This window comes from Ovis aries, chromosome 2 (genome assembly GCF_016772045.2).
Source record: "Ovis aries strain OAR_USU_Benz2616 breed Rambouillet chromosome 2, ARS-UI_Ramb_v3.0, whole genome shotgun sequence".
Classification (NCBI taxonomy): domain Eukaryota; kingdom Metazoa; phylum Chordata; class Mammalia; order Artiodactyla; family Bovidae; genus Ovis; species Ovis aries.
The window spans coordinates 114822248-114849287 of NC_056055.1; the positions used below are offsets into that span (position 1 = coordinate 114822248).

General features: G+C 49.5%; 1 protein-coding gene and 1 long non-coding RNA gene across 2 annotated transcripts in view; one reads left to right on the top strand and one right to left on the bottom strand.

Moving 5' to 3' along the window:
- The window catches only part of ARHGEF4 (Rho guanine nucleotide exchange factor 4), a 382985-nt gene that overhangs the window by 353962 nt on the left and 1983 nt on the right, over positions 1-27040 (top strand). Inside the window, 8 exon segments of the mRNA XM_027964663.3 lie at positions 6632-6771; positions 20254-20433; positions 21426-21605; positions 21678-21857; positions 23178-23410; positions 23768-23897; positions 25462-25593; positions 26384-26627. Coding sequence (XP_027820464.2) covers positions 6632-6771; positions 20254-20433; positions 21426-21605; positions 21678-21857; positions 23178-23410; positions 23768-23897; positions 25462-25593; positions 26384-26627 — 1419 coding nt within the window.
- On the bottom strand, positions 1489-15638 carry LOC121818684 (uncharacterized). The gene is made up of 2 exons (XR_006058708.2): positions 7468-15638; positions 1489-7079 (listed from the first exon to the last, which is right to left on the bottom strand). It is a non-coding gene; the product is annotated as an uncharacterized LOC121818684 (long non-coding RNA).

A 27040-nucleotide genomic window follows, 5' to 3' on the forward strand; every position in this document is an offset into this window, starting at 1 on the left:
TAATATGTTAAACCATTCTTGAATTTCCAGAAATAAATCCCAATTGGTCAAGATATGTAATTCTTTTAATATATAATCCTTTTTCAGAAGAGTTTGAGAAAGATTAATACTAATTGTTGTTTAAATGTTTGGTAGAATTCACTAGTGTAACTGTCAAATCTTGAGCTTTTCTTTGTTGGGAAGTTTGTGATTCAATTTCCCTGCTAATCTATTCAGATTTTCTATTTCTTCTTGAGTCAATTTTAGTGATGTGTTTTTCTAAGAATTTACTCATATAACCTAGTTTATCTAATTTGTCAGTTGATAGTATTATCTTATAATTCTTTTTATTTTTTTAAAATTGATAGTAATATCCCCACTTGGCTAACAGAATTTTGACAAAAGTGCAGAAGCAATTCAGTAGAGGAAAGTTGTTTTTTTTGTTTGTTTGTTTGTTTGTTTGTTTGTTTCAGAAATAGTGCTGGAACAGTTGGACATCCATAGGCAATAAAAATGAAATTTCACCTAAATCTCACATTTTATACAAAAAAAAAAGTAAAATGAATCATAGGTTCAAGTGTAAAAGGTAAAACTATAAAGGTTTTAGAAGAAAACATAAGTGAAAATCTTTTGGAACTAAGATTTGGTGAAGTTCTTAGATGTGATTCTAAGAGCATCACTCATAAAAGGAAAAATTGATAAATTGAACTTCATCAAAATTTAAAACTTTACTCTGTAAAAATCTTTGTTAAGAGGGTGAAAAGATAAGCAACAGACTGAGTGAGAGAATATACTTGCAAACTATATGTCTGAAAAGGACTCATACCTAGAATATATACAGAACTTTCAAATCTCAACATAAAACAATAAACAATAAAATAGAAAATGTGCAGAAACATGAAATACTTCATTGGAAAAGATATGTGAATGGCAAATAGGCACATGAAAAGATGTTCAGCACCACCTGCCTTTTGGGAATGCAAATAAAGATCAAGAGGCAATATTCTTAGATGGATAGATAGCACCACCAACTCAATGGATATGAATGTGAGCAAACTCCAGGAGATAGTGGAGGACAGAGGAGCCTGGATTGCTACAGTCCATGTGGTCGCAGAGTATGACACAACTTAGCGACGGAACACCAACAAGCAATATTATTATACACCTATCTGAATGTCTACAGTATAAAATACAGACAATACCAAATGCTGGTAAGGATGCTGAGAAATTGGATCTTCCATCCATTGTAGTGGGAATGTAAAATGACACAATCACTCTGGAAAATAGTTCAACAATTTCTTTAAAAAAAAATCAACTGTTCTATTGATCTCAGCAATGCAGCAGCAAGTGGTGGTGTGCAACAAGATCTTAATTCCCTGCCCAGGAGTTGAACCTGGCTAGCCTGGATGAGAACCAGGAATCCTAGACCAACAAGGTTAGAAGGTAGAAGCTATTTTCCCCTGGATATTTGCCCCCAGTGAAAAATGCATGTATCACGGAGGCAGAAGCTGTAAATGCAGGTACAAAATTTATTATTAGAGACATAGCACAAGTGGGAGAGCACAGAAGCTTCTGTCTTTTTAGTTAAGACAGAAGCAATGTAGGGATGCACACCCAGAGAGGAAGGGTGTGGACATCTCCACTTATGAGGAGAGCAGTAGAGAGGTGGTTAAGTTATTTATATAGGGCAGTTCTTCCAAGTTGTTGTCTTCCTTCAGGCCAATTATCTGGATTCTTTTTCCACACCTGACCTACCCTAGGACCCTGCCCTGGGGTATGCACACACCCCTCAGACAAGACAGGTCTTGAAATGAAGGCTTCTGGGAGGAACATGATTCATTATGGCCTGGCATTATCTCTTAACGTTTGACCCACATAATCTGATAGCTCAGTTGGTAAAGAATCCACCTGCAATGCGGGAGACCTGGGTTCAATCCCTGGGTTGGGAAGATCCCCTGGAGAAGAGAAAGGCTACCCACTCCAGTATTCTGGCCTGGAGAACAGTCCATGGAGTTGCAAAGAGTCGGACACAACTGAGCGACTTTCACTTTTGACTTTCTAGGAGCCTTTCTGTGCACGTGTAGTCTCTCCCTTGTCCCAAGAGAAGGGGGTGTGGAGATCCCTTAATCCTTTACTCAAATAGGGTTTCTCCCCTCTTTGTCCTTGCCATGACTATTACACTAAAGTGTTTACAAGAGACCAGCACTGGCTATTTACCCTGTTTCTGTTGTTGCTTCCATTTCGGAGGGCAAATAGGAAGCTGATTATAAATGCCTTAATTGGAGCTCACCTATCTCTTATCTCAAGAAATGCTGACAGTTAGTTAGTATCCAGCTTGAAGCCCACTTTTATCCCTCATGAAATGTGAACAGGAGACCAGTTGTAATATCTAACCTGGAGCTCATCTATTTCCTACATTAGTATGACTCAGCAATTGTACTCCTGGGCAATCACATTTATCTCAGAAAAAGGAAAACTTATGACCACCCCAAAACCTGTACATGAGAGTTCCCAGTAGCTTTATTTGTAAGAGCCTAAAATTGAAATGTATGGATGTGAAAGTTGGACTATACAGAAAGCTGAGTGCCGAAGAATTGATGCTTTTGAACTGTGGTGTTGGAGAAGACTCTTGAGAGTCCCTTGGACTGCAAGGACATCCAACCAGTCCATCCTAAAAGAGATCAGTCCTGGGTGTTCACTGGAGGAAATGATGCTGAAGATGAAGCTCCAGTACTTTGGCCACCTGATGCGAAGAACTGACTCATTTGAAAAAACTCTGATGCTGGGAAAGATTGAAGGCGGGAGGAGAAGGGGATGACAGAGGATGAGATGGCTGGATGGCATCACCGACTCAATGGACATGAGTTTGAGTAAACTTCAGGAATTGGTGATGGACAGGGAGGCCTGGAGTGCTGCAGTCCATGGGATCGCAGAGAGTCCTGAGCAACTGAACTGAACTGAACCTGGAAATTGAAAACTACCTAGATGTCTTTCAATGGGTGAATGTTTAAACAAATTTTACATCTATTGCATGGAGTACTAGTAAGCAGTAAAAAGGAATGAAGTAAAAATAGAAGCAACCACTTGGATGAATCCCAAGGACATTTGCCTGAGTGAAAAAAGTCAACCTCCCAAGCTTATATAATGGTTGCTATGGTTGTTACACAAATCTACACAGCTATAAAATGACATAGAACAATTTACAGGCCATATACCAAGGGCAGTTTCCTAGAGTCATATGAAATATAATCACTGGGGGAAACTGGGTGAAGAGGAGACAGGATCACTCTACACTAGAGTCTCAACACCCTATACTTTACATTTATTTCAAAATACAAAGATTTTTTCATGTTGTAGAGAAGGTATAACAGACAACCTTGGATGGACTATAGTCTGTTTAAGATATATATTGTAGTTTAAAAAAATAGAACTCATCTCATTTAGAAATATATATTATAGTGTTTACAGATGAAACTGTGTCTTGTCTTGGATCTAGTGAGGAAGCTATGCAGATGATGAAACAAAACTGCCTACATGTTGAGAATTATCAAAACTGAGTGATGGGTGTACACGGTTCCTTATACTATCATGTCTCCCTTTGTACACATTTGAAAGTTTCCATACTAAAACAGTTTTCAAATGCAAATGAAAGACAAGTTATGAGAGTTCCTTGGGATTCCTGACTGTGTATGTCAGTAAAAGGCTCCTGCTCCCAAGATGGGCTCAGACCATTTGGTCTTATGCACAGACATGGGTTTGCTCAGGTCAGTTCAGGACCCTATCATTAACATAACATAAGACACCTTTGTCACATATAGGACATTCCCAGGGTTGTAGGAGCTCTGTGCCAGGAACAGGTTGAACATCAAGCATCTATTTCTTATTATAAATCACAGTATTACAGATTCCAGCCACACACGGTAACACAAAAATCATTTCCAAGTGTGTTAAAAACTTAAATGTCTAAGTGAAAGTGAAGTCACTCAGTCGTGTCTGGCTCTTTGAGATTCCATGGACTGGAGCCTACCAGGCTCCTCCGTCCATGGAATTTTCCAGGCAAGAGTCCTGGAGTAGGTTGCCATTTCCTTCTCCAGGGGATCTTCCCGACCCAGGGATCGAACCCAGGTCTCCCGCATTGCAGGCAGACACTTTACCATCTGAGCCACCTGGGAAGCCTAAATGTCTAAAGAAAAATATAAAACATGAAAGGAGAATATCTTTATAACCTTGAGGTAGAAAAGAAGTTCCTACACACAAAAAAAATAAACCAGGATTTCCCTGATGGTCCAGTAGATAAGAGCCTGCCTACCAATGCAGGTGACACAAGTTCGATCCCTGGTCCAGGAAGATTCCACATGCCATGGGGCAACTAAGCCCATGGGCCCTGGGCCCTGGAGCCTGAGCGCCATAAGTGCTGAGCCCATGTCATGTAGCTGCTGAAGCTTCTGTGCCCTAGAGCCTGTGCTCTGCAACAAGAGGGGCCACCGTAGTGAGGAGCATGCACACCACAGCTGCAGAGAAGCCCTCACACGGCAACGAAGACCCAGAGTCGCCGGAGACAGATAAGCAATTGTGTTTCCATACACTAGGGATAAAAAAATTCTAAAAAAATATAAACTATACATGATAATGTTGGTAAATTGGTCTATATTAAAATTGAGAACTCCTTGGGAATTCCCTGGAAGTCCAGTGGTGAGGACTCTGAACTTTCACTGCAGAGGGCCTAGGTTGGATCCTTGATTGGGGAACTAAGATCCCATAAGCCATATGGCATGGCTAAAAAATAAGTAAATAAATTAAATTAAGAACTTCTGTTCATCAAAAATACCTTAAAGAGACAAGACATTACAAACAGGGAAATGATACTTGTAGCACAGATGGGTGACAAAGATTTAGAATCCAGAATAGAGGGAGGAAAGTATATATATATAAAACTAGACTCACATAGAAATATATTTTTCATATTAATGATTATATTAAAGATAAAACAACTCAACAGACACTTCATATTAAAGGAAATACAAATAATCCATAAACATAGATGTTCAACTCATGAGTAAGCAGAGAATTTTAAATTAAAATTTAAGATCTTAAAATTCTTAAATTTCAAGAATTTTAAATTTAAAAATTTTTAATTAAAAGTTTAAATAAAAATTAAGATCTCGTCTCATACCTATCAGCCTGTCAAAAGTGCAAATGTCTGACAATGCCCACCCCAAGAGTTGGGGGGGTGTAGAGTGGAGAGAACATTCATACACACTGTCTGAAGTCTAAATTGGTAGGATAGTTTAGGGAAGAGTGTGGTATGCCCAGGGCCTAGGGATGTCACCCCTCGCTGTCTATGCCCGGAGCATGACTTCACAGCACAGGTAATGATTTCATCCAAGGGGGGTGAAAATCTTAGCTATTACAATAGTTTGTGATCCTCCAAAGAGCCACAGAACTTTAAAATATACAGTATATTTGTGGTATTAAGTTTTGATTGGGGTGAATAGGAAAACAGTGTGTAAGAGGCTTTTTGGATGGAGACAGTCCCTTGAAAAAGAGTTGGGAAACACTGGGAGAAAGTCTGGGATGTGTGCCCTGGAGGCATGTGGGTCTGCATCACCATCCTTTGTACCAGCGACAGACTGGGAAACACTGGCTGTTCTGCAGCAGTGCAGCCTGCCTGCAAAACTGAAGATACTCACAAAATGCAAGACTGTGCATCAGGGACACTGAATCAATCACAGCTACATGAGCTGCTGGGGAAAAAAGCCAATCAGAGAAGAAAAGCTACTGGATGGTTCCTTTAATATGAGGTCAAACCATGCAAAAGTCAACAGAAATACATGCTAAAACAAAGACAGCCTGGGTATAATTTATAAAAAGCTTGAAATACTGGATAACTCTAAAGGAGAGAGTGGGGAGTGGGATTGAAGTGGGATATACAGGAGTTTGAGATTCACCCAGTGGCTCAGATGGTAAAGCGTCTGCCTACAACGCGGGAGACCTGGGTTCAGTCCCTGGGTTGGGAAGATCTCCTGGAGAAGGAAATGGCAAGCCACTCCAGTATTCTTGCCTGGAAAATCCCATGGACAGAGGAACCTGGTAGGCTACAGTCCATGGGGTCACAAAGAGTCGGACATGACTGAGCGACATTTACTTTTACTTTATACAGGAGTTTGAATTCTAAGAGTCTGTATTTTCTTAAACAGGATGATAAATATCAGGAGAATAAAAATGTATTTAATTTTCAAACAATATTTGCATCTATATACTGTATCTTTCTTTGGAGATACATATATTTAATAGTAACATTTTTAAGGGCTTTATACCATGTAAGGTATACCATCTATATCTGATACATTGGTATGTGATTTTGAATCTGATTCAACTGGAGGGGTCTTGGGTGCCACTGGACATAATTGTGTGTCCTTGTTTATGGAACTGGTGGGGACTGAATGGTAGGTGATGTATAGTGATGGTATGAAGTCAACCAGTGCGCTCTTTCAACCAGATTATGTTTTTGCAGCAAGAATGGTTTGAGAATCTGGTTCCCTGAGCCCCTCTCTCCTCTCAAAGAAGGACTGTTTATCCCTGAAAGACTTGTCTGCTTCTCCGTGTGTCCCCTCTGTCAGTCCTCTTTGGCAGCTTCTCTCTCTCCTTCCAGCCCTCCCTGATGGAGCTCTGGACACAGCCCTCCGTGGAGATGAGGCGGGCAGTGAGGAGGACCTGTATGAGGATGTGCACAGCTCCAGCCACCACTACAGCCACACTGGAGGGGGCGGCGAGCAGTTGGCCATCAACGAGGTACAGTCGGGGCTGCGTGGGTGCACAGGGCTGGGACGCATGGCCCGGCCAGGAGAGCAACTTCAGCACATTCATGCAGGCCCGGACAGCCACAGACTGTGTTCCAAGCAGATGACAGTGGCACGGTGTGCACCGGGCACAATTTCAGTCTATGGCTCCCACTTTGGAATGTGGTGTCCACGAGCAGAGCTGTCAAATCCGAGGTCCCTCCTCTCTGCCTTCATGGGGCCTCCAGGGAATCCAGAATAGTAGGTGTTGTACCCAGCACCTATGATATAACCCCTGTAATATCATCCTCAGTGGAAGATCTGTTTGGGAGGAAGGAGGACAGGGGTTAGCCTCTTAAATGATTTAAAATAGCCATGAAGTAATGATTTCTTCAAAATCCATTATTCATAAGGATTCAGCATCCAAATAAGTTGATTTTCCCAGTTTTTGAAGCCTTTCTTTAAGTGCTTCTAATAAGCTGTTTTGAGTATAAGGGGCTCCAAAATGATGTCGTTTTAAGCATAATTTACAGAAAATATTTCGCTTTTCCTTGATGACTCAGCTGCCCTTCCCAGTCTTGGGGCCCAACCCTGGTAGGAGGCCATGTACGGTGGGGGAGAGCCTCCCACCCCTGGATCAGAACTCCTCCCTGCAGTGCCCAGACACACAGCTCTGAGCAGGTAGCCCTGTGAGCACTGGTTTACTGACCTGTAAAATAGGGTGACCATGTGTTTGCAGGAGGACAGACTGAAGTAACAAACGGAAGTAACGTGGCATGCAGTAGGTTCTTGGTCTCCAATGATAAGGATGATAATGAGGAAGGAACAGTAACGTAAAGCTTTCCAGGACTCTGAGAAGGTGTGGGGTTATCTGATTGGCCATCAGTGCAGCCTTGTTACAGCTCTCGTGTCTGCTTTTTATAGCCATCTCCTACCTGGTGGTGGAATCTGGCCGGTCACATCGTGCTGCTGGTTGGGGACGTGCCTTTTCAACCCTTGACGAATTGTCCACTCTCAGATGCTTTGGATGAGGAAAGCTAAGAGCCAGGAGTGCTCTAGAAGAACAAATAATCTCTGATGTGGGGCAGGAGGGGGACACATTTTGATGGAAATGATGCAATTGGGACTATGAATTGTATAGGACCTATTTTGACTGCTTAGAGAATTTGTTTCTTGTTTGGTTCAAAGGTCCTGCCTGGTGTTTGAGGTTACTGAGTGGACAGGGTGCTGATGTTGTACTTACGTTTAGAACCCTCAGTGCTTCCAAGGTTCTGGTCTTCCCCGGACCCTGTGAGAGCCCCCGGGATGGAGGGGGAAGACAAACCACACTGCAGAGGAGGGCCAGGGCTAGCTGCAGAGCCCCTCCAGTGATGCAGTGAGCTGACTCAGGGCAGAGACTGGGCTGCTCTCCCCATGAGACCCACCGGCACTCCCAGACCCCGACATATAAAGTCCTGAAGCCGGCAGCACAGCGCAGAGCAGGGCCTGGGTCTGACCCCCTTCCTGACACTGGGTAGCGGAGGAGCTGCTGCAGGTTATTCCGTCTCGGCCTCTGTCTCCTCCATGTGGGGTAGATGTTGCACCTGTGCCCACTGGCATGTCAGAGTCACTGTGCCCAGGTGTACTGGATACTCAGGAAAGGCAGTATTTGTTATGATTTGTTGGCAGCATTCACCAGATTCACCTTATCGGGAACTCCAAAGAGACATAAGAGTTGAGTCTCCGGTGACAGGCTGTTTCACCCAGCCTTGTGAGGGCAGCGCGTCCTCCTCTGCGTCCCCGGCCCCTCTCATGCTCATGGCACTCACGTGTGTGGCCAGAAGGCTTGCTGGGGCTCAGCGTGGGTTTCAGGCTTGGAAATAACAGAAGCCACAGGTGTCAGAGAAAAGCCCGTACTAAATAACATCACTTGGATTTTCTAAGAACATATGAGTGTCATGCTCTAAATTGGGACACTTTCTTATTCCTGGTGACCTAAGAAGGAGTGATCACTGTTTCCTAAGCAGGAAGAAACGGAGACCACCTGGGCTGAAGAGCAGGCACATCACAGGGGCACAGTGAAGCCCTTTTGTGTTCTGAGTGTGTGAGGAGCGCATGTGTGTGGCCACGTGAGGGTCTGGATGTGGAGTGTACGCCTCATGTTATATGCCTGAGACACGCATTTACTGAGTGTGTGTGTCAGGCAGTGTCCCAGCCTTGGGACAGAGCTGTGCACGGGAGGCCGCCCTGCCTTCAGGGAGCTGACGGCGGGGCGGGGGCAGACAGTGCCCATATGTACACGTCTCTGGATTTTACTGCATGTGCCCTCATGGAAGGAGAAGAGGGCACAGCGGTGTCTTTTCCCTGTATTTCCCGCACCTAACTTGTGCCTCACAGCTCATGATGGTCCAGTTCCTGCAGGATGAGTTAGTGTCAGGGCCCAGAAGTGTCCCCTCTCATCATTGTCCCCTCCAGATGCTTGTGACCAGGCCTGGGCCTGGGCCTGCTTGTCTGCCCAATTTCTACCCTCCTTCCATTCTCTCCCTGCCTCTATGGCTTCAGCCATGCCCTGCTGAGCCAGCGACATCCCTGAGGTTAGGCTTGAGGACATTCTTACCCCAGGGATTTTTTTTTTTTTTTCTGAAGAGTTGAAGGCTGAAAGTAGGCAATGTCTTTGGAAGACATGGTTTCCTTTTCATTTTAACCCCCACACCAAGTTGTGAGATAGAACCAGAGGATGGTAGGCACAGCTCTCAGCCAGGAGGCCTGGGATCTCCTGGTGGCCACTCACTAACCTGCAGACAACAGTGTCTCCCTTCTGGGCCAGGCCAAGCTGCACTGCAGGACGGCACACATGGGGAGTGGGGCTTGCCCCCAGCTCTGCCCACTTCCTGCATGGAACTAAGGGCCTTCATGTGTCTGGCTCCCCTCTAAGCACTTGTGTATCGAGCTGCTCTGGTGGCCCTGCTCCAGGAGGGCAAGGTAGCCTGGTGGCAGCTCGTGGATCATCCCGCCAAGAGAAGATGACACCCAGACTAGAGGGCAGACAGACATAAAGCTTGTACTCCAACCTGGGGCTTAAAACGTTTTTTAAACGTTTTGCCAATAAGTAAGCAAGCACAGCTTCCCTGAGATGACTCAGACAGTAAAGAATCTGCCTGCCATGTGGTTTGATCCCTGGATTGGGAAGTTGCCCTGGAGAAGGAACTCGCAACCCACTCCAGTATTCGTGCCTGGAAAATCCCATGGACAGAGGAGCCTGGTGGGCTTTGTCCATGACGTTGAAAAGAGTCAGGCACAACTGAGTGACTGACTCACACACACAAGCAGCACAGCAAGCAGGAAGCAGGACTGGCCTGGCGCACAGGGCCACAGAGTTGCCAAGGGTAGAAGGTAGTGTGGCCTTCCTGTTGCTCCCAGCACTTACTTGTGGAGCATTTAAAGAACACCGCAGGACTCAAGGCCGACTTGCGACCACCCCTCCATGGAGGGGGTCTGACACCCCTCTCTCCAGGAGTTTCTGTCTTCCCCAGTGCCTGTGATCCTGGATATCTGTCCCCAGACCTGACATGGTTCTTGCACCTACTCCTCAGCCCCAGGGAGGAGCCCAGTGCTGGTCAGTGCTCCAGGCCTGCAAGTGTCCATGGCCAGCAGCCCAGGGCAGCCTTATTCTTCCCTCAACTCCCAAAGCCTTGCCCCTATCTCCACAGCAGTCCTGCCTGCTCACAGACCTGCATACCAACCCATGCCACCAGCCTGGTGGGCCAGGCCTTGCTGCCTCCTCCACCTACCTTCCTCTCCCTGGCTTGGATCCTTCCAGCCTGAACCCCTTGGCGGCCTAGGCCTTTGCTTTCAAGCTGTTTTTGGCTTTGCTTTTGGTCATGAAATACAGAAAGCCTGTTGCTATTGTCTTTCCTGCCATGTACCCAGACACCGGGGTCTGAAGCCTGGGTGCCCAAGGTTGGACAGAGGCCACCACTCAGTTCTCTGTCCTGGCCCACGTTCAGAGGTTCTTCTCCCACTGAAACTCTGCTGGGCTGCTCAGCTGTAGAGGAGACAGAAACCTCATCCCAGAACTGGGCCATGACTGAAGTCCTAAAGCATGGCCCCTGAGGCCAGGTAGGTCTTGTAGACCCACAGCACTCAGCACTGCCCTGACCCGTGGCCTGAAGACACACAGCCCTCTGTGCCCTCTTTCCTGGGTGTCTGATGGCTCTAGAACCATAGGGGTAAAATGACCAGGTCAGAGGTCTGAGCCATACCCCACCAGAGGTATGGGATTTGGGGCTCAGGGAGCCCCTACAATCCTTGTAAGAGGTTGAGAGAGAAAATCTTGAACCAGTTTTTTTTTTGTTTGTTTTTGTTTTTGTTTTTTGTTTTTGTTTTTGTTTTTTTATTTTAGTTTTTTATTTTTTAAATTTTAAAATCTTTAATTCTTACATGCATTCCCAAACATGAACCACCCTCCCACCTCCCTCCCCATAACAACTTTCTGGGTCATCCCCATGCACCAGCCCCAAGCATGCTGCATCCTGCGTCAGACATAGACTGGCGATTCAATTCACATGATAGTATACATGTTAGAATGGCATTCTCCCAAATCATCCCACCCTCTCCCTCTCCCTCTGAGTCCAAAAGTCCGTTATACACATCTGTGTCTCTTTCCCTGTCTTGCATACAGGGTCGTCATTGCCATCTTCCTAAATTCCATATATATGTGTTAGTATACTGTATTGGTGTTTTTCTTTCTGGCTTACTTCACTCTGTATAATCGGCTCCAGTTTCATCCATCTCATCAGAACTGATTCAAATGAATTCTTTTAACGGCTGAGTAATACTCCATTGTATATATGTACCACAGCTTTCTTATCCATTCATCTGCTGATGGACATCTAGGTTGTTTCCATGTCCTGGCTATTATAAACAGTGCTGCGATGAACATTGGGGTACATGAGTCTCTTTCAATTCTGGTTTCCTCGGTGTGTATGCCCAGAAGTGGGATTGCTGGGTCATAAGGTAGTTCTATTTGCAATTTTTTAAGGAATCTCCACACCGTTCTCCATAGTGGCTGTACTAGTTTGCATTCCCACCAACAGTGTAGGAGGGTTCCCTTTTCTCCACACCCTCTCCAGCATTTATTGCTTGCAGATTTTTGGATCGCAGCCATTCTGAATGGTGTGAAGTGGTACCTCATTGTGGTTTTGATTTGCATTTCTCTAATAATGAGTGATGTTGAGCATCTTTTCATGTGTTTGTTAGCCATCCGTATGTCTTCTTTGGAGAAATGTCTATTTAGTTCTTTGGCCCATTTTTTGATTGGGTCGTTTATTTTTCTGGAATTGAGCTGCAGGAGTTGCTTGTATATTTTTGAGATTAGTTGTTTGTCAGTTGCTTCATTTGCTATTATTTTCTCCCATTCAGAAGGCTGTCTTTTCACCTTGCTTATAGTTTCCTTTGTTGTGCAGAAGCTTTTAATTTTAATTAGATCCCATTTGTTTATTTTTGCTTTTATTTCCAGAATTCTGGGAGGTGGATCATAGAGGATCCTGCTGTGATTTATGTCTGAGAGTGTTTTGCCTATGTTCTCCTCTAGGAGTTTTATAGTTTCTGATCTTACATTTAGATCTTTAATCCATTTTGAGTTTATTTTTGTGTGCGGTGTTAGAAAGTGATCTAGTTTCATTCTTTTTACAAGTGGTTGACCAGTTTTCCCAGCACCACTTGTTAAAGAGATTGTCTTTACTCCATTGTATATTCTTGCCTCCTTTGTCAAAGATAAGGTGTCCATATGTGTGTGGATTTATCTCTGGGCTTTCTATTTTGTTCCATTGATCTATATGTCTGTCTTTGTGCCAGTACCATACTGTCTTGATGACTGTGGCTTTGTAGTAGAGCCTGAAGTCAGGCAAGTTGATTCCTCCAGTTCCATTCTTCTTTCTCAAGATTGCTTTGGCTATTCGAGGTTTTTTGTATTTCCATACAAATCTTGAAATTATTTGTGTCCACTTTCACCGCTACTATTCAACATAGTTCTGGAAGTTTTGGCCACAGCAATCAGAGCAGAAAAAGAAATAAAAGGAATCCAAATTGGAAAAGAAGAAGTAAAACTCTCACTGTTTGCAGATGACATGATCCTCTACATGGAAAACCCTAAAGACTCCACCAGAAAATTACTAGAGCTAATCAATGAATATAGTAAAGTTGCAGGATATAAAATCAACACACAGAAATCCCTTGCATTCCTATACACGAATAATGACAAAGTAGAAAAAGAAATTAAGGAAACAATTCCATTCACCATTGCAACGAAAAGAATAAAATACTTAGGAATATATCTACCTAAAGAAACTAAAGACCTGTATATAGAAAACTATAAAACACTGATGAAAGAAATCAAAGAGGACACTAATAGATGGAGAAATATACCATGTTCATGGATTGGAAGAATCAATATAGTGAAAATGAGTATACTACCCAAAGCAATTTACAAATTCAATGCAATCCCTATCAAGCTACCAGCCACATTTTTCACAGAACTAGAACAAATAATTTCAAGATTTGTATTGAACCAGTTTTTTGAAGAACTGGGAAGGAGCAGAAGACTGTTTTCCCCTACTAGACAGATAGGTAGAGCCAGGCTAAACCATCAGAGCTGCAGGGAGCAGACAGCCCATCTGGACATATCCCAACCCTCCTCTGCCACACCCACAGGTATTTCACCTGCACTATTCAGCAGGATGGTAACGTCTTCAGGTTACCTCACCTCTCACATCCATATACAGCGGGCATACACATGGAATCTGAACATACTGTCACCCACAAGGGAACACCCCGCCACTGCACATAATCCCACCATGGGTTCCTCCTACTCCAGGAGCCACGGAGCTGAGCATGGAGCCTGGAAACCTCTGCCCACATCTGAGATGCTCTTCAGTTTCCTTGGCCCCCTCAGCTGCAGCCTTCTGACCCATCGGAGGGGCACAGTGATTGTGACAGAGCTCCTCACATGGATGGAACAAGAGGCTTGCATGTGAGCTCTGAGCCTTACAAGGTTAAGACTGAAGGCTCTGACCAGGAAGCAATAGAAGTCCCTAGGTACTGGACATAGGGTTTGTGTTTTTTTTTAGCTGCTGAATAAAATTGTTCCCTCAAAAGTCAACTCAAAATGGATTAAAGACTTAAATGTAAGACCTGAGACCATTAACCTCCTAGAAGAAAACAAAGGGAAATCTTGGCATTGGTCTGGGCGATGATTTTTGGGTATGACACATTTGGAAACCACAGGCAGCAAAAACAAAAGTAGGTGGGATTGGATTGCATCAAACTAGAAAGCTTTTGCGCAGTAAAAGGAAACCCTCAACAGACTGAAAAGGCAGCCTATGGAGTAGGAGAATATATTTGTAAACCATGTATCTGATAAAGGGTTAATAGGTAAAATCTCTTAAAGGACTCACAACTTAATAGCAAAACAAACAAAAACAACCCAATTTAAAAATGGGCAAAGGGACCTGAATAGACATTTCTTGAAAGAAAATACTCACTGTCACTCAACATTGGAAAGGCAAACGAAAACCATAATGAGGTATCACCTCACACATTAGAATGGCTGTTATTAAAAAGACAAAAGATAGTGTTAGTGCAGGTGGAGAATCGAAAACCCTTACACACTGATGATGGGAAATGTAAATTGGTACAGCTACTTTGGAAAACAGGATGGAGATTCCTCAAAAAATTTAAAATAGAACTATTATATGATCCAACAATCCCATTCCTGAATGTATATCCAAAGGAAATGAAATCAGGATCTCTCAAGAGATATTTGCACTCCCATGTTCATTGCGGCATTATTCACAATAGTCAAGACATGGAAGTCTAATACCTAAGTATTAGGTATTATACTTAATATCCAGATGAATGGATGAAGAAAAATGTGGTATATATATTATTCAGCCTTAAAAAAAGAAGGAAATCCTGCCCTTTGCAACAATGTGAATGACCCCTATGCTAAGTGACACGGAAAGACAAATCCTGCATAATTTCATTTATATGTGTAATCTAAAAGTCAAACTCATACAATCAGAGTAGAATGGTTGCTAAGGGCTGAGGGGCAGGGGAAGAAATGGGAAGACGTTGGTCAGAGTACAAAGTTTTAATTATACAAGATGAATGAGTTCTGGGGATCTGATGTACAGCATGATGAGTATAATTAACAATATTGTACTTAAAATTTGCTAAGTAATTAGCTCTTAAGTGTTCTCACCACACAGACAAAATGGTACCTCTTTGAAGTGATGGAAATGGTAGTTAATTTGGTTGTGGGGGTAATTTTATAGTGTATGTCTAATATCCAGTCGTTCGCCTTAAATAGACACAATCGTTGTCAGTTATACCTCAATGAAACTGGGGAGGAGGGTCGGCAGCTGAAGAAGCCAGATGCTTTCTCATAGGAACAAAATGCTGCGCTGATAGGCAAGGTCGTAAGCAGATGTCCTGAGTCAGGGCCTTCCTGGAGCACCTCTGCATGGATCGCTGTCTATCCAGAATTCAAATTCCTGGGCGAGCTTCTGACAGCCAATTGTCTGACTTTTCAGAGCCGCACTCACTAGCCTGTGAAGTCAGGGTCAAGGAGAGTCCTTGGTGTTAGGACTCAGAATCCCTGGCCTCCGGCGCCCCGAGCGCACGCTGGTCTTCTGTGCGCCCGGCCGGCTAGGAACCGGGACCACTGGGACCACTGGCGAGGAGGCGCTCCGGGCGGAGCCGGGAGCACGCCGGCTCGCCCGGCCCCACCCCCTGCCCCGCCCACGTCGGTGGCCGGGTCGCGGGGCTGGGACTGGGGGGGACCTCGGCGCGCGCGGCTAGGGAGAAGCCGGGGCCTGGGGAGTGCGGCGGCTCCGCCCCACTCCGGGCGCCCCGGCAGCCCCGCAGCCGCCCTATCGCGGCGGGATCGCGGGGCGCGCGGGGCCGAGAGGCCCGGCGCCATGGCCCGGGCCCCGCAGTCCCGGCGCCGCCCCGCGCCGCCCGGGAGCGTCCTGCGCGCCCTCCTGCGCTGCAACCTGCCCCCCGGCGCCCAGCGCGTGGTGGTCTTCGCCGTGCTGGCACTGCTTGTGCTCATCAACGTCGTGCTGATATTTCTGCTGGCCTTCCGCTGACCGCCGGGGTGAGTGGCGCCGGTGCGCATCTTCCCTGCCACCCCCAGCCCGCAGTCGCCAACAGCCCGAGGTGCGGCCGGGGTAGCGCCGCACTGCCGGCCGCTGAAGAGAGGCCTCCGCCGCAAGTCCCGGGTGCTAGGGCCCGTCTGTGTGTGTTCCCCTGGGGTGCGGCCAGGTGGGTGACTCAGGGACGAGGTAACACATGTGCCACGCCTGTCGCGCGCGCGCGTGTGTAAAATGGCGCGTCTGTGTGTGTAACTGAGGATGCGGATGCAGCTGTGGCCGCGGCTATCTGGTTGTCAGGGAACCTTGCACATGTGACCGCTGTGTGAGCAGATCTGGACATGCTCTTCTGTATAGGTTGAGATGTCTGAGGATGAGTGGTTTCCTCTGTCCATGTTATCTGCAGTTGCTTTTACCATTTTAGGTCTTAAGTGCTCTCAGTCAGCATGCCCCCCACCAAAGGCACGGCCACCCACCACCCTGCCTCTTGCAAGTGAGCATTCTGAACAGCCCCACACCCAGGATGCTTGCGCAGGGGGCCGTGGGAGCCAAGCCCTGTTCCCAAGACTGTCAGAGTGGAATCCTCCAACAACCCACATGTGTGAGACAGAGAGGAGGTGGGGCAGGGTGGGGAGGGTGATGGGTGATTATCCTGGGGCACTTTGAGGCAGAGCCTGGCTTTCCCAGGCCTGTCAAAATCTCAGAAGCACAAAAAGGTATCTTGCCCCCTGTCCCTGGCTTATCCTAGTCTTGAAGTTGACTCCCCCTCCACTGGTGCAGTCCTCCACCTGCCCCCACATTAAAACCTCACACCTCAGAGGCAGCTTATGCTCTTCATTACCAGGCCAAGGTTGAGCCCAGAACCCTCGCCGCTGGGCCTGCCCAGGTTGAGTTTTGCCTTCCGTGCAGCTGCACTTCAGAGTGCCAGGAAGGGCCCCTGTCCAGAAGCACACCATTGTTGGCTCTGGTGGCCGCTGGGCTGCCCTGGAGGCAGACTGCATCTCTGACCCCTTGGAGCTACATTCTGTATTGGTGACATCACACAAATGGTTAATGTCATAGCTGTAACTCCTCTAAGCACCTCCCATTTGTGGATATACAGGGGAGCTTGGTGATCCAGCTCCCTGGAACTCTGAGCTGATGGGGGCCAAGGCACAGGGAAACTGTGGAAGTTGCTCATGGCTCCCCTGTTCCCAGCAAGGTGCTGGGACTCGAAAGTGACCCCCATGGATCAGGATGAGTATGGGATTGTCCATAAAGGTGTCAGGAATCCTGGTCTCTCCAGGAAGCTGTGCCTCTTTGCCCCACAGCTGGAGCCCTTCCAGCTGAGCAGAAAACCACCTGTGGAGGATCCGCACCTCTCTGCAAAGACTGGCAAGAGCAGGAAGCACTGCCATTCAAGAGGGGCTTTTGCTTAGGGCTCATTTGAGGGAATATGGAGACAAGGGGAGATGCCTGACCTGGTTCCTCTGGTGGGAATTAGCTGGTGTGTCTGCAGTACTCCCTCCCTGTGTGGGGACCAGTGTGTGCAGTTTGTGTGCCCTGAGGATGGGCAGCATCCACCTGCCATCTAGCAGATTGTTCTCCAATCAGAGTGTAGCATCCCATTAGCCGGCCTATGAAAGTGAACTGGCAGATTTGCGCTGGGGAACTTGCAGGAACAGGAAGTCTGAGAACACTCACTTCTCCAGGATCAAATCTACAAAGCTTAACAACAAGAAGCTTTGTTTCCTCTCAGATCCTAACTTCAGGTTACCTAAGCAGCTCCAGGGGTGAATCCTCCCCAGTCTCAGTAACTCATCACTCAAAACATACAAATCTTCCCAAATAGCCTCCATCCTGATGGGCACACTTACTTTTGGTCACTGTCCCTGTGCAGGGATGTTCACCTGCAGCTGTGTCCACACTGGCTCACCCACACCACCTTCGAGCCACTCTGCTTCATCCTGGTGTGGGGCCAGACCCACCGAGACCTGGACGGCAGCCTGCTTGTGCTAACCTGCTCCCAGGCTGCAGCTGGTCAGTTCCTCTTGTTTGGCCCCGCCAAGTCCACTTGTCTCATCCTGGCCTCACTGCAGCCAGGAGGCTTCTCCCTGCAGGAAAGGACAAACCCATAGTAGGTCTTCTTAGCTGGATGAGTACAGTGGTGTCTTGAGGGGGTCTGTGACCCCCAGGATTTGCCCAGTGCTCTGAGCCCAGGGTCCCTGGGTGGACCACAGAAATGTGCAGCCCATGAAGAGCTGCGACTATGAGAATGGGTGTACATATAAGCTGTAGATTATTCTGGAAAGTGGTTTCACTGGGGTTTGGAACAGGCTTAAACCCCACCCACCAAAACATAAAGCACTTCATGGTAGTCTCTGAACATGCTTTCTCAGGCCCTACCCTGGAGGCAAGGCCCAGCTGGAATGGGCGCCAGTGCTTAAGCACCCCTCCCACCTCCCACCCTGTCCCTTTGGGACACTGTGGAGATAGCAAGTGGAACTGAGGTAGAGACCAGCTAGTCTCGCTAGTTCCTGTTTTGGTGGGAGGACCGCCCTTGGAACAAAGAAGGCCCCTCGCTGGGTAGCAGCTCAGAAGAGGAAACAGCACAGAGGGCCTGTCTGGTGATGCCCCAAAGCCTTGACCGCTTAGCCAAAGAGCTGGCCCAGGTCTGTGACAATGAGAGCCAACACTTGGCCCTAGTAGAGGAGCACGGACCTCACCTCCTGGGCAGCCCCAGTCTGCTCCTCCTCCTGCCCAAAGCCCACAGAGCCGCTTGTCACTCACGGAGCAGATGCTGAGCCCACATGACATAAAAGCAGGAGTCGGCCTGATCTCAGGTGGCCTCGGCCTGCAGCGGCTTGAAGCAGGGCTTCAGTTCCCTGCCAGAGACTGCCGTTAGAGACCCACATCCTGACCACTAGGTCAGTGGTCGGTGACAAGGCCCTGGCCCTTCAGCCTTGCAGAAAAGATTTCCCACAAAGAGAGTAATGAAATAAGTGAAACATGTACTAGGAGGAAGAAGAGTACAGTACGTGTGGGTAGACATGGGCACACTCAGAGTCACACCCTCATGGTAGTTGGAATCACTTTTAGGGGGCATTTGTTCCAAGTTTCCTCTGGCCAGTCATTTTGATTTGCCTGGTTCCGAGTCTGTATTTGGTATACCTCGGGACCCTCCCATGTGCCTGCACATCTCAGTCAAGATGGATTCCACTGCAGAGGCCTATGAAAGCTCCAAGGAGCTTTCTAGTCAGGAAGGTCTCCTTAACGTCAAGAATGAGAAATGTGTGGTATCTTATCTGTATATCGGCAGGGCTCAGCCTTCTCTCTTTGTCCTGCTTATTGATGTTTTGGAGTTCCTGTCCACAGGGAATAAACTCTTAATTGCTCACCCTGGCTGGGGGTGGGGGGTCTACCTCCTGCCTCAAGCCCAGTGTGAAACAGAGCTCTGAGCACATGGACTGCATAGGAGGGGAGCATCCCTCCTGATGTGATTTCTGATCATGTGGGAAAGAGGAACCACACCAGTCATTTTCACAGAGAGAAATTAATGTTGAGAATTGTTCAGCAGGTTTAAAGTAGCTGACTCAGTCACCACGTGCTCAAGAACAGCCCTGAGGTTTCTGTTAGAGATGGCAGTTTTAAGATGGACCTTCTTTAGAGCTGGGGAATAAAGGGAAATGGTGGAATCAGAAAGAGTGAGAATCCTGTGGGCTGGAGATCTAGAACTCTGAGGAGAGGTACTGCTCAGCTGGTGCCAGGGGTGCCAGGAGACTGGTTCTGCAAGCGTTCAAAAACCACTGCAGACCAGATCCAGCTACTGCAATGGCTGGGCACTGCCAGACCCGAGGAAAGAGGCGTTGCTGTTTGTCAGGTGGCTTTATGGGTACTGCGTGTCCACAAGAAGCCACTAGGAAGGAGCGAGGCCCCTCTCTCTCCAGCTCTGAGGTCCCCTCGAAGTCCACAGTAGGAGCCCCTGATGGGGTCCAAGGGGTACAGCAGAGATGCAGCTGGCAGTGCCCTGGCCCAGCATCACAGAGCACAGCAGAGACACAGCGGGAGCTGAGAGCCAGTAGTTGAATCCTGGCCCAGTGGGGACGGGAGGAATGTGTGCCCTGTACAGCGGGGGGAGCAGCATGCTTGCATTCAGATTTGATGGCTCACCAGGATTCCAGTGATAAGTTCAGTGCCAGTCTAGACATAGTGCATGTCTGGGCATATGCCCTGGGCACAGCCCCGTCCCCCTGAGGAGCTCAGGGGAGCCCCCATCAGTCCACTCCTCTGTGAACAAGCCAGGATTCCCTCTTTCCAGAGTAGGGGGACAGAGGCTAGAGGAGCACCTCTACCCCCTAACATGCCCTCCCTGGCTCTCTCCACAGCTCATCAGCGATGGCAGTGTGGTCTGTGCCGAAGCGCTCTGGGACCATGTCACCATGGATGACCAGGAACTGGGCTTCAAAGCTGGAGATGTCATCGAAGTGATGGACGCCACCAACAGAGAGTGGTGGTGGGGCCGCGTCGCTGACGGCGAGGGCTGGTTTCCAGCGAACTTTGTGCGGGTATGGCACTGGCCCTGGCTTTTCCTAGACCTGAGAAGAGCCAGCAGCGGGCTCTGAAACACAAGCCTGAATCTGCTCTGGGGTCTGAGGTGCTGGATGTGGATGTCTCACCCATGGGTGGGACTGCAGGCTCAGGGCTGGGTGAGCTTCCCAGGAAGCCCAGCCTGGGAACTGAGATACAGCCTTCCTCCTGCGCCACCACCAACTGCACCTTACCCCTGCCCTCTCTCCAGGAGTCCTCAGAGGCCAGAGAAGAATGGGTCAGAAGTGATGGGTCTCTTTGGGGGCAGAGGGTCTGCATGTTAGAATACCACTGCCACAGGCAGCTGGGCCTCCCAGGATCTTCAGAAGCTGTGCAGACCATGTGCGTAGATCCTCAGTTCTAACTTTCACAACAGTCCTGGACTCTGGGAACTGTCACTATACCTAGGGAACTGAGGCAAGGACAAGCTCAGTCTTTAACCCAGGAGATCACAGGGAGCAAACCCAGACCTGAGGCAGCCTTTGCTCTCCAGGGAGGGAATCCTGGTGCAGCCTCCAAAAGGTCAGGCAGAGGGCAGTGGGGAGGGGAGGCCCCAGGCCCTGAGGTTCATTGCTTCTCTTGCCCCAGACCTCCTGGGTTAACAGCCCCCTCTGCCCCCTGAGCCCTTCCTAGTTATAGTCTCAGAGCCAGCAAGGCCACACCACCTGTCCACTTGCTTCGCAGCCCCCAGCAGGCCCAGTGTGAGCAGGTGCTGGCAGAACCCCTGTAGTGAGCATCTGCACCGTTCTAGCCTCTGTGCTGGCGGAGCCAAACGTGAGGGAGAAAATGGGGACTGGGTACCCGCCTTTGGACCTGCCCTCCCCATCCCTCTGGGCACGACTCAGGTGACGCGGGAGCTTCCTTCCCCTGTGACGCCGTGAGTCCTCCAAGGGTCAGTTCCGTGACGTCAGCGTGTGGGATGCTGGGTGCTGACCCTGGGGGGACTCTTGACTGGCCGTGTTGTCCGCAGCTGCGGGTGAACCAGGACGAGCCTGCAGACGATGAGGCGCTGGGGCCTGGGCATGGAGGGGCTGGGGACGGCGGGGGCACCGAGGCACAGGGCAGCAGGGACCAGATGCGGACCAATGTCATCAACGAGATCCTCAGCACGGAGCGAGACTACATCAAGCACCTGCGAGACATCTGCGAGGTGAGGCTGCTGGCAGGTGGGCGGGCTGGCGGGGTGGGGCCCAGAGGGAAGCCTGACCACCTGCACCCCCAGGGGTACCTCAGGCAGTGCCGCAAGCGGGCAGACATGTTCAGCGAGGAGCAGCTGCGCACCATCTTCGGGAACATCGAGGACATATACAGGTGCCAGAAGGCCTTTGTGAAGGCGCTGGAGCAGAAGTTCAACCGGGAGCGGCCGCACCTGAGCGAGCTGGGTGCCTGCTTCCTGGAGCACGTGAGCACACTGGCCCTGGGGCCCGGGCCCCAAGCCCTCCCTGGGCAGTAGCCCCAGCTCTGCCCATCTCTGCTGGGGGCTTGCCCTACCCCACCAGCCCTGGCCCCAACTGCCCTCTCCCTTCTACCCTGTTTTAGAAGTCACAACTTCTGGGGGTCAGCCTGGGGCCCAAGGAAGAGAATGCTCCTTGAAGTAGGAGGGCCTAGGCTTCAGCCCTGAAAGGAACTGCCTGGGGCAGAGGCGGGCTGGGCACCCTAAGGACATTCCTAGCAAATTCTGGGGTTCCTTACACAGTAAGCACACTGAAATTTGGGTTGAAGTAATTCTTATTTCCACTCTAAATGCCGGTTGACATTTAGCCAAGGTTCATTGGACTGGTCTGGGCTAGATGGACTCATTTCTAACCCTCTCCTGTGGCAGTCACACGAGGTTGAGCAGAAGACGCCTTGCCCAGCCCATCAAGGACAACCTGTGTTCCTTTCTGGCTACTAGCAGTGGGGGGTGGGCAGGCCCTGCCACCTCTTGCTAGTGGCAGGTGGAGAGCTGAGGAGGGAGACCTCAGGAGCAGGTGGTGTGTCTGGGCACCTGAGCGACTGTGGATCTGGGTCCATTTATCAACAGGCAGAGTTGTGACAGGGAAGTGGGAACTAGGGCAGGTCTAACAAGGCATGCTATCAGCATTACCCAGTGTGACCGTCACTGTGGCCTGTCAGGCAGCCAGCTACTGCCACCCTCCTTTCCCACCTAAGTTCACGAAGTCCTAGGCTGCTAAATGCCAGCCCTGGTCTCCTTCTGACTCCAGGTAGATGAAAGATACACACAAAAACAGACACAGGGAGTCTCCCGTAGGACACACGTGCAACATGGGTATGTCTGTGTCACGTGGTGTTGAGGAAAGAAGTTGACAGTGGCTGTCTTCAGATGTGAAGCCAGAGCTTTGTAAGGAAGAAACAAAACCCTGGGCTGAGAAGAAAGACAGCGTGGGAGGCACAGCCATTGGCCCTGGCACCCATTTCATCTCAATCTCCCTCTCTCCTTTTTGGCCTTTCATATTAGTATCATTGATTTCACCCCAGTACCTGGCATACTGTCAGAATATTTGCTGAGAGCCCAGGAGAGAAAGCCAACTGGCAGTAGGCACTCTGTACCTGAGTTTTCTGGGGTCTTTCATGTCCTTGGGCATGATTCTGCATAGCTTGTGCCCAAAGAAGCAGGTAGACAGAGCCTGAATCCCCTGCACTCTCTCCCACCCCTTTCCCAACACTGCCCATGGCCTGGGGGAGCAGGAGACTGTCTTCTCACCCTGAGCTGTGCCTGCAGCAAGCAGACTTCCAGATCTACTCAGAGTACTGCAACAACCACCCCAATGCCTGCGTGGAGCTCTCACGCCTCGCCAAGCTCAGCAAGTACGTGTACTTCTTCGAGGCCTGCCGGCTGCTGCAGAAGATGATTGACATCTCCCTGGATGGCTTCCTGCTGACGCCTGTGCAGAAGATCTGCAAGTACCCTCTGCAACTGGCAGAGCTGCTCAAGTACACACACCCCCAGCACAGGTAGGAGGGTGCTGGGGGCGAGGGGTGGCTCTCCAGGCCTTGGGTCAGTCCATTTGTGGAGGCTCGTAGTGTGCTGGGCAATGCTGCAGGCACTGGGGCAACAGCACAGGCTTAAAATATGTAACAGTCCCTGCCTTCATAAGCTGTCCTTGACATGAAGGGAGAGGGCGTGAGTGGGATATAAAGTTCTGCTCTGTGCCTGTTTATGCAGAAGATGGGAGGGTGCACTTGACAAGTGAAGAAATAGCCCAGGGGCAGAGCCCTCGAAGGAAGCGGCTCCACGGGGGGCTCCAGGATGTTCCCAGCCCTCCTCTGCTCTTGATCCATAAGCCCTCTGCCATCTCTGTTTGGCCGCAGGGATTTCAAGGACGTGGAAGCTGCCTTACATGCCATGAAGAATGTGGCCCAGCTCATCAATGAACGGAAACGGAGACTTGAAAACATCGACAAGATTGCTCAGTGGCAAAGCTCTATAGAGGACTGGGAGGTGAGGATCCAATACCTCAGAAAATACCAAAGGGCTTGGCCCTGGCATTAAAACCATGCTTGCCCCTGAGAAATCCTAAGAGGGAGCTGAAGCAGGGTGCCATGCTTCTGGGAACCAGCAAACAGGCTGGTGTCAGGAGAGAGAGCTGGGCCTCTGCTGGGACAGCCCAGCCCTTCTCCAAGCACCAAGCCTCAGGCGCTGCTCCCGGAGGAGGCTTGCTGGCCTCCTTCCTGGTGAAGGGCTCAGGACACGTGTAATACGCCACATGCTCCTCCCAGGATGCAACCAGCCAGCCTCCAGGGACAGGCTGGGCCCCCAAGTTTGAGTTAACTACTGGGGTTCTCAACAGAAGTGGTCAGGTTTGCCACAGCAGGACCAGAAACAGCTTGCCACCGGTCAGAGCCTCTCGGTTCTGTTTTCCAGGCACACACAATCCCCTCGTGTGGGCCAGTCTCACCTCTTAGGGCAGCAAGGAGGCCTGAACTAATGATGGCACTGCTGGCCTGTTCTCTCCACTCTCACTCACCAACCAAAGCATCAATGAAAACACAAATTCCTGGGCCCCACCCTAGAAATACGGAATTAGAATCCCCAGGAGTGGGGCTGAGTGCTATGATTTATGTTTTGTTTTCAGTGTTTGGGTTTTGCTTTCCTGATGATGGGTTCTGAGGCCCAGCCCTGGCTAAGGGTCCCCACAAACTCACTTATCCCAAACAAACACCTGGCTATGATTTGCATTTTCCTGGAGGAACCAGACATGGTACAGCTTCATCTGAAATTGTAATGTCTGATGATGGGACTTCAGGTACACTGAGCTGGAAGAAGACCTCCTTAACCTCTTTTAAAAGACTGGCCTTGGAAGTGACTTTCAGCCAAGTTTAATTATTCCCTAAGGGCAGCGCTGTCCAATCAAAGTACCATGTGAATCACAACAGGGAATTTTACATTTGCAAGTGGCGTAGCGGGTAAAGAATCTGCTTGCCAGTGCAGGACATACAAGAGATGTGGGTTCGATCCCTGGGTTGGGAAGATCCCCTGGAGGAGGAAGTGGCAACCCACTCCAGTATTCTTGCCTGGAAAATTCCATGGACAAAGAGGAGCCTGGTGGCTGCATACAGCCATCTTAAAAGTGGGGGGGAAAAAATGAAACAAACTCTAACAATGTTTTGTTTAACTCAACATATCTAAAATATCAATTCGTGTAATCAACATGTAAAATGTCATTGGTGAAACAGCCACAGTCTTTATTTCATACTAAGTCTTGGAAATCAGAGTATCTTTTAGTTTGATGACATCTCGATAGGGATTAGCCACAATGCAAATATGCCACTGGCTGCTGTAGGTCCTCACTTAGCAGAGACAACTTATAGGCCAAACCACCACTAATTTTTTTCCCCCAATTTCTGTGGTCTGCTGCAGGCCCTGGCCCAGTGGGGGCCACAGCAGACAAGACCACCAATGACCACACCAACTCAGCAGGAGGCAGGACACAAAGCCCAGCAGAGTCTTGCTCTGAGCCCCAGCGTGGGGGCACTCAGCTCACGGCTTCCCTTGGATTCCGCAGGGGGAAGATCTCCTGGTCAGGAGCTCGGAACTCATCCACTCGGGGGAGCTGACCCGTGTCACACAGCCACAAGCCAAGAGCCAGCAGAGAATGTTTTTTCTCTTTGACCACCAGCTCATCTACTGTAAGAAGGTACCAGAGTCACTCTTCCCTGCTGGATGGGGCTGTTAAGAGCAGCTGTGGCAGGAGTGAGGCTGAGGGCTAGAAGTAGCTGCCCCGAGAAAACGAGCCACACACACACGATTCCTCTCCCCAGGACCGTGTGTACAGGAGGCCCTTCCCTGGTCAGGCACTTTGGGCCAGAGTGGGGGGAGGGAGGCATCTAAGAGGGAGCCTACTGCCCCAGGGACCAGAGGGTGACCCTCACAGTCTGACCAGGGCCCAGTGCTGGTAAGAACACCCTCTGTGCTGATAAAGCCCTGTTTGGGCCACAAGCCAACTCTTCTCTCCCTGCGAAGCTCAGCTTCCCCTTCCCAACCCTGGGATCTTCTGTTTTGCTGCTGGCTTCTACTCCCTCTTGAAAATGGGCCCATGTGGCCGGGCGGCCCTCCTGAGCGCAGGCTCTTCCCGGCCCTGACAGACTGCTGCTTTTCTCTGCTGTGTAGCGCGGGTCCTGCCTGCAACCTGTCTCCATGGCTGCCTCCCCCGCAAGACTACGAGTGTTCAGAGACCCCCACGCTGCTGAGTAACTGTTAACTGAAACAGCCGCTCCTGGCCATGGTTTCAGCATGCAGTTGTGGGCTGAGCCAGGCTTGTCCTCTCTCCTGAGAGAACTTTCTGCCAGGGAGGTGGGTGATAGCCCACCGGCCCTTCCAGTCTCAGGGAAGAAAATGAGGCAGGGCCTTAGATGTGGTCAGGAGAGTGGTTTAGGCCGAGGCGCTGGGCAAGTAGGCAGGCCAGGGGCTCATGCTGTCTCTGGCAGGACCTTCTCCGCCGGGATGTGCTCTACTATAAGGGCCGAGTGGACATGGACAGCCTGCAGGTGGTGGACTTGGAGGACGGGAAGGACAGAGAGCTCCATGTGAGCGTCAGGAACGCCTTCCGGCTGCGCTGTGGCCCCTCGGGCGAGAGCCACCTGCTGTGTGCCAAGAAGCCCGAGCAGAAGCAGCGCTGGCTCAAGGCCTTTGCCAGGGAGCGGGAGCAGGTGCGGCTGGACCAGGAGACAGGTGCGAGACCCCACTCGGCCTTGCTTCACGTGAGGGCCCACCCGGCGCTTTTTGCATACTGGGTGCAAGGAAGTCGACATGACCTTGCAACTGTGAGAGGCAGGTCTCACACCGGGAATACCTCGGGGTTTGGTGAGGCTCTGGGGCATGTCTTGGTTTCGACCCTCGCTGTGGGTCTGCATGCCTGAGGGTTGCTCCCCTGACTCACATGCACACCCTCTAGAGGGCAGGGCCTCTGCTCAGTTAGAGTGGAGATGGACCCTGGCCTCCAGGAGCCTCCCCCTACCCCACATGAGCACGGCATCCACCCACTGCATCCCCCTTCTGTCCTTGGTCCCCTGGCCATCACAGTAGGCAGTGACCAGGTCAGTCCTTGATCTGGCCAAGAGCCTCCCCTAGAGTGCCAAGAAAGG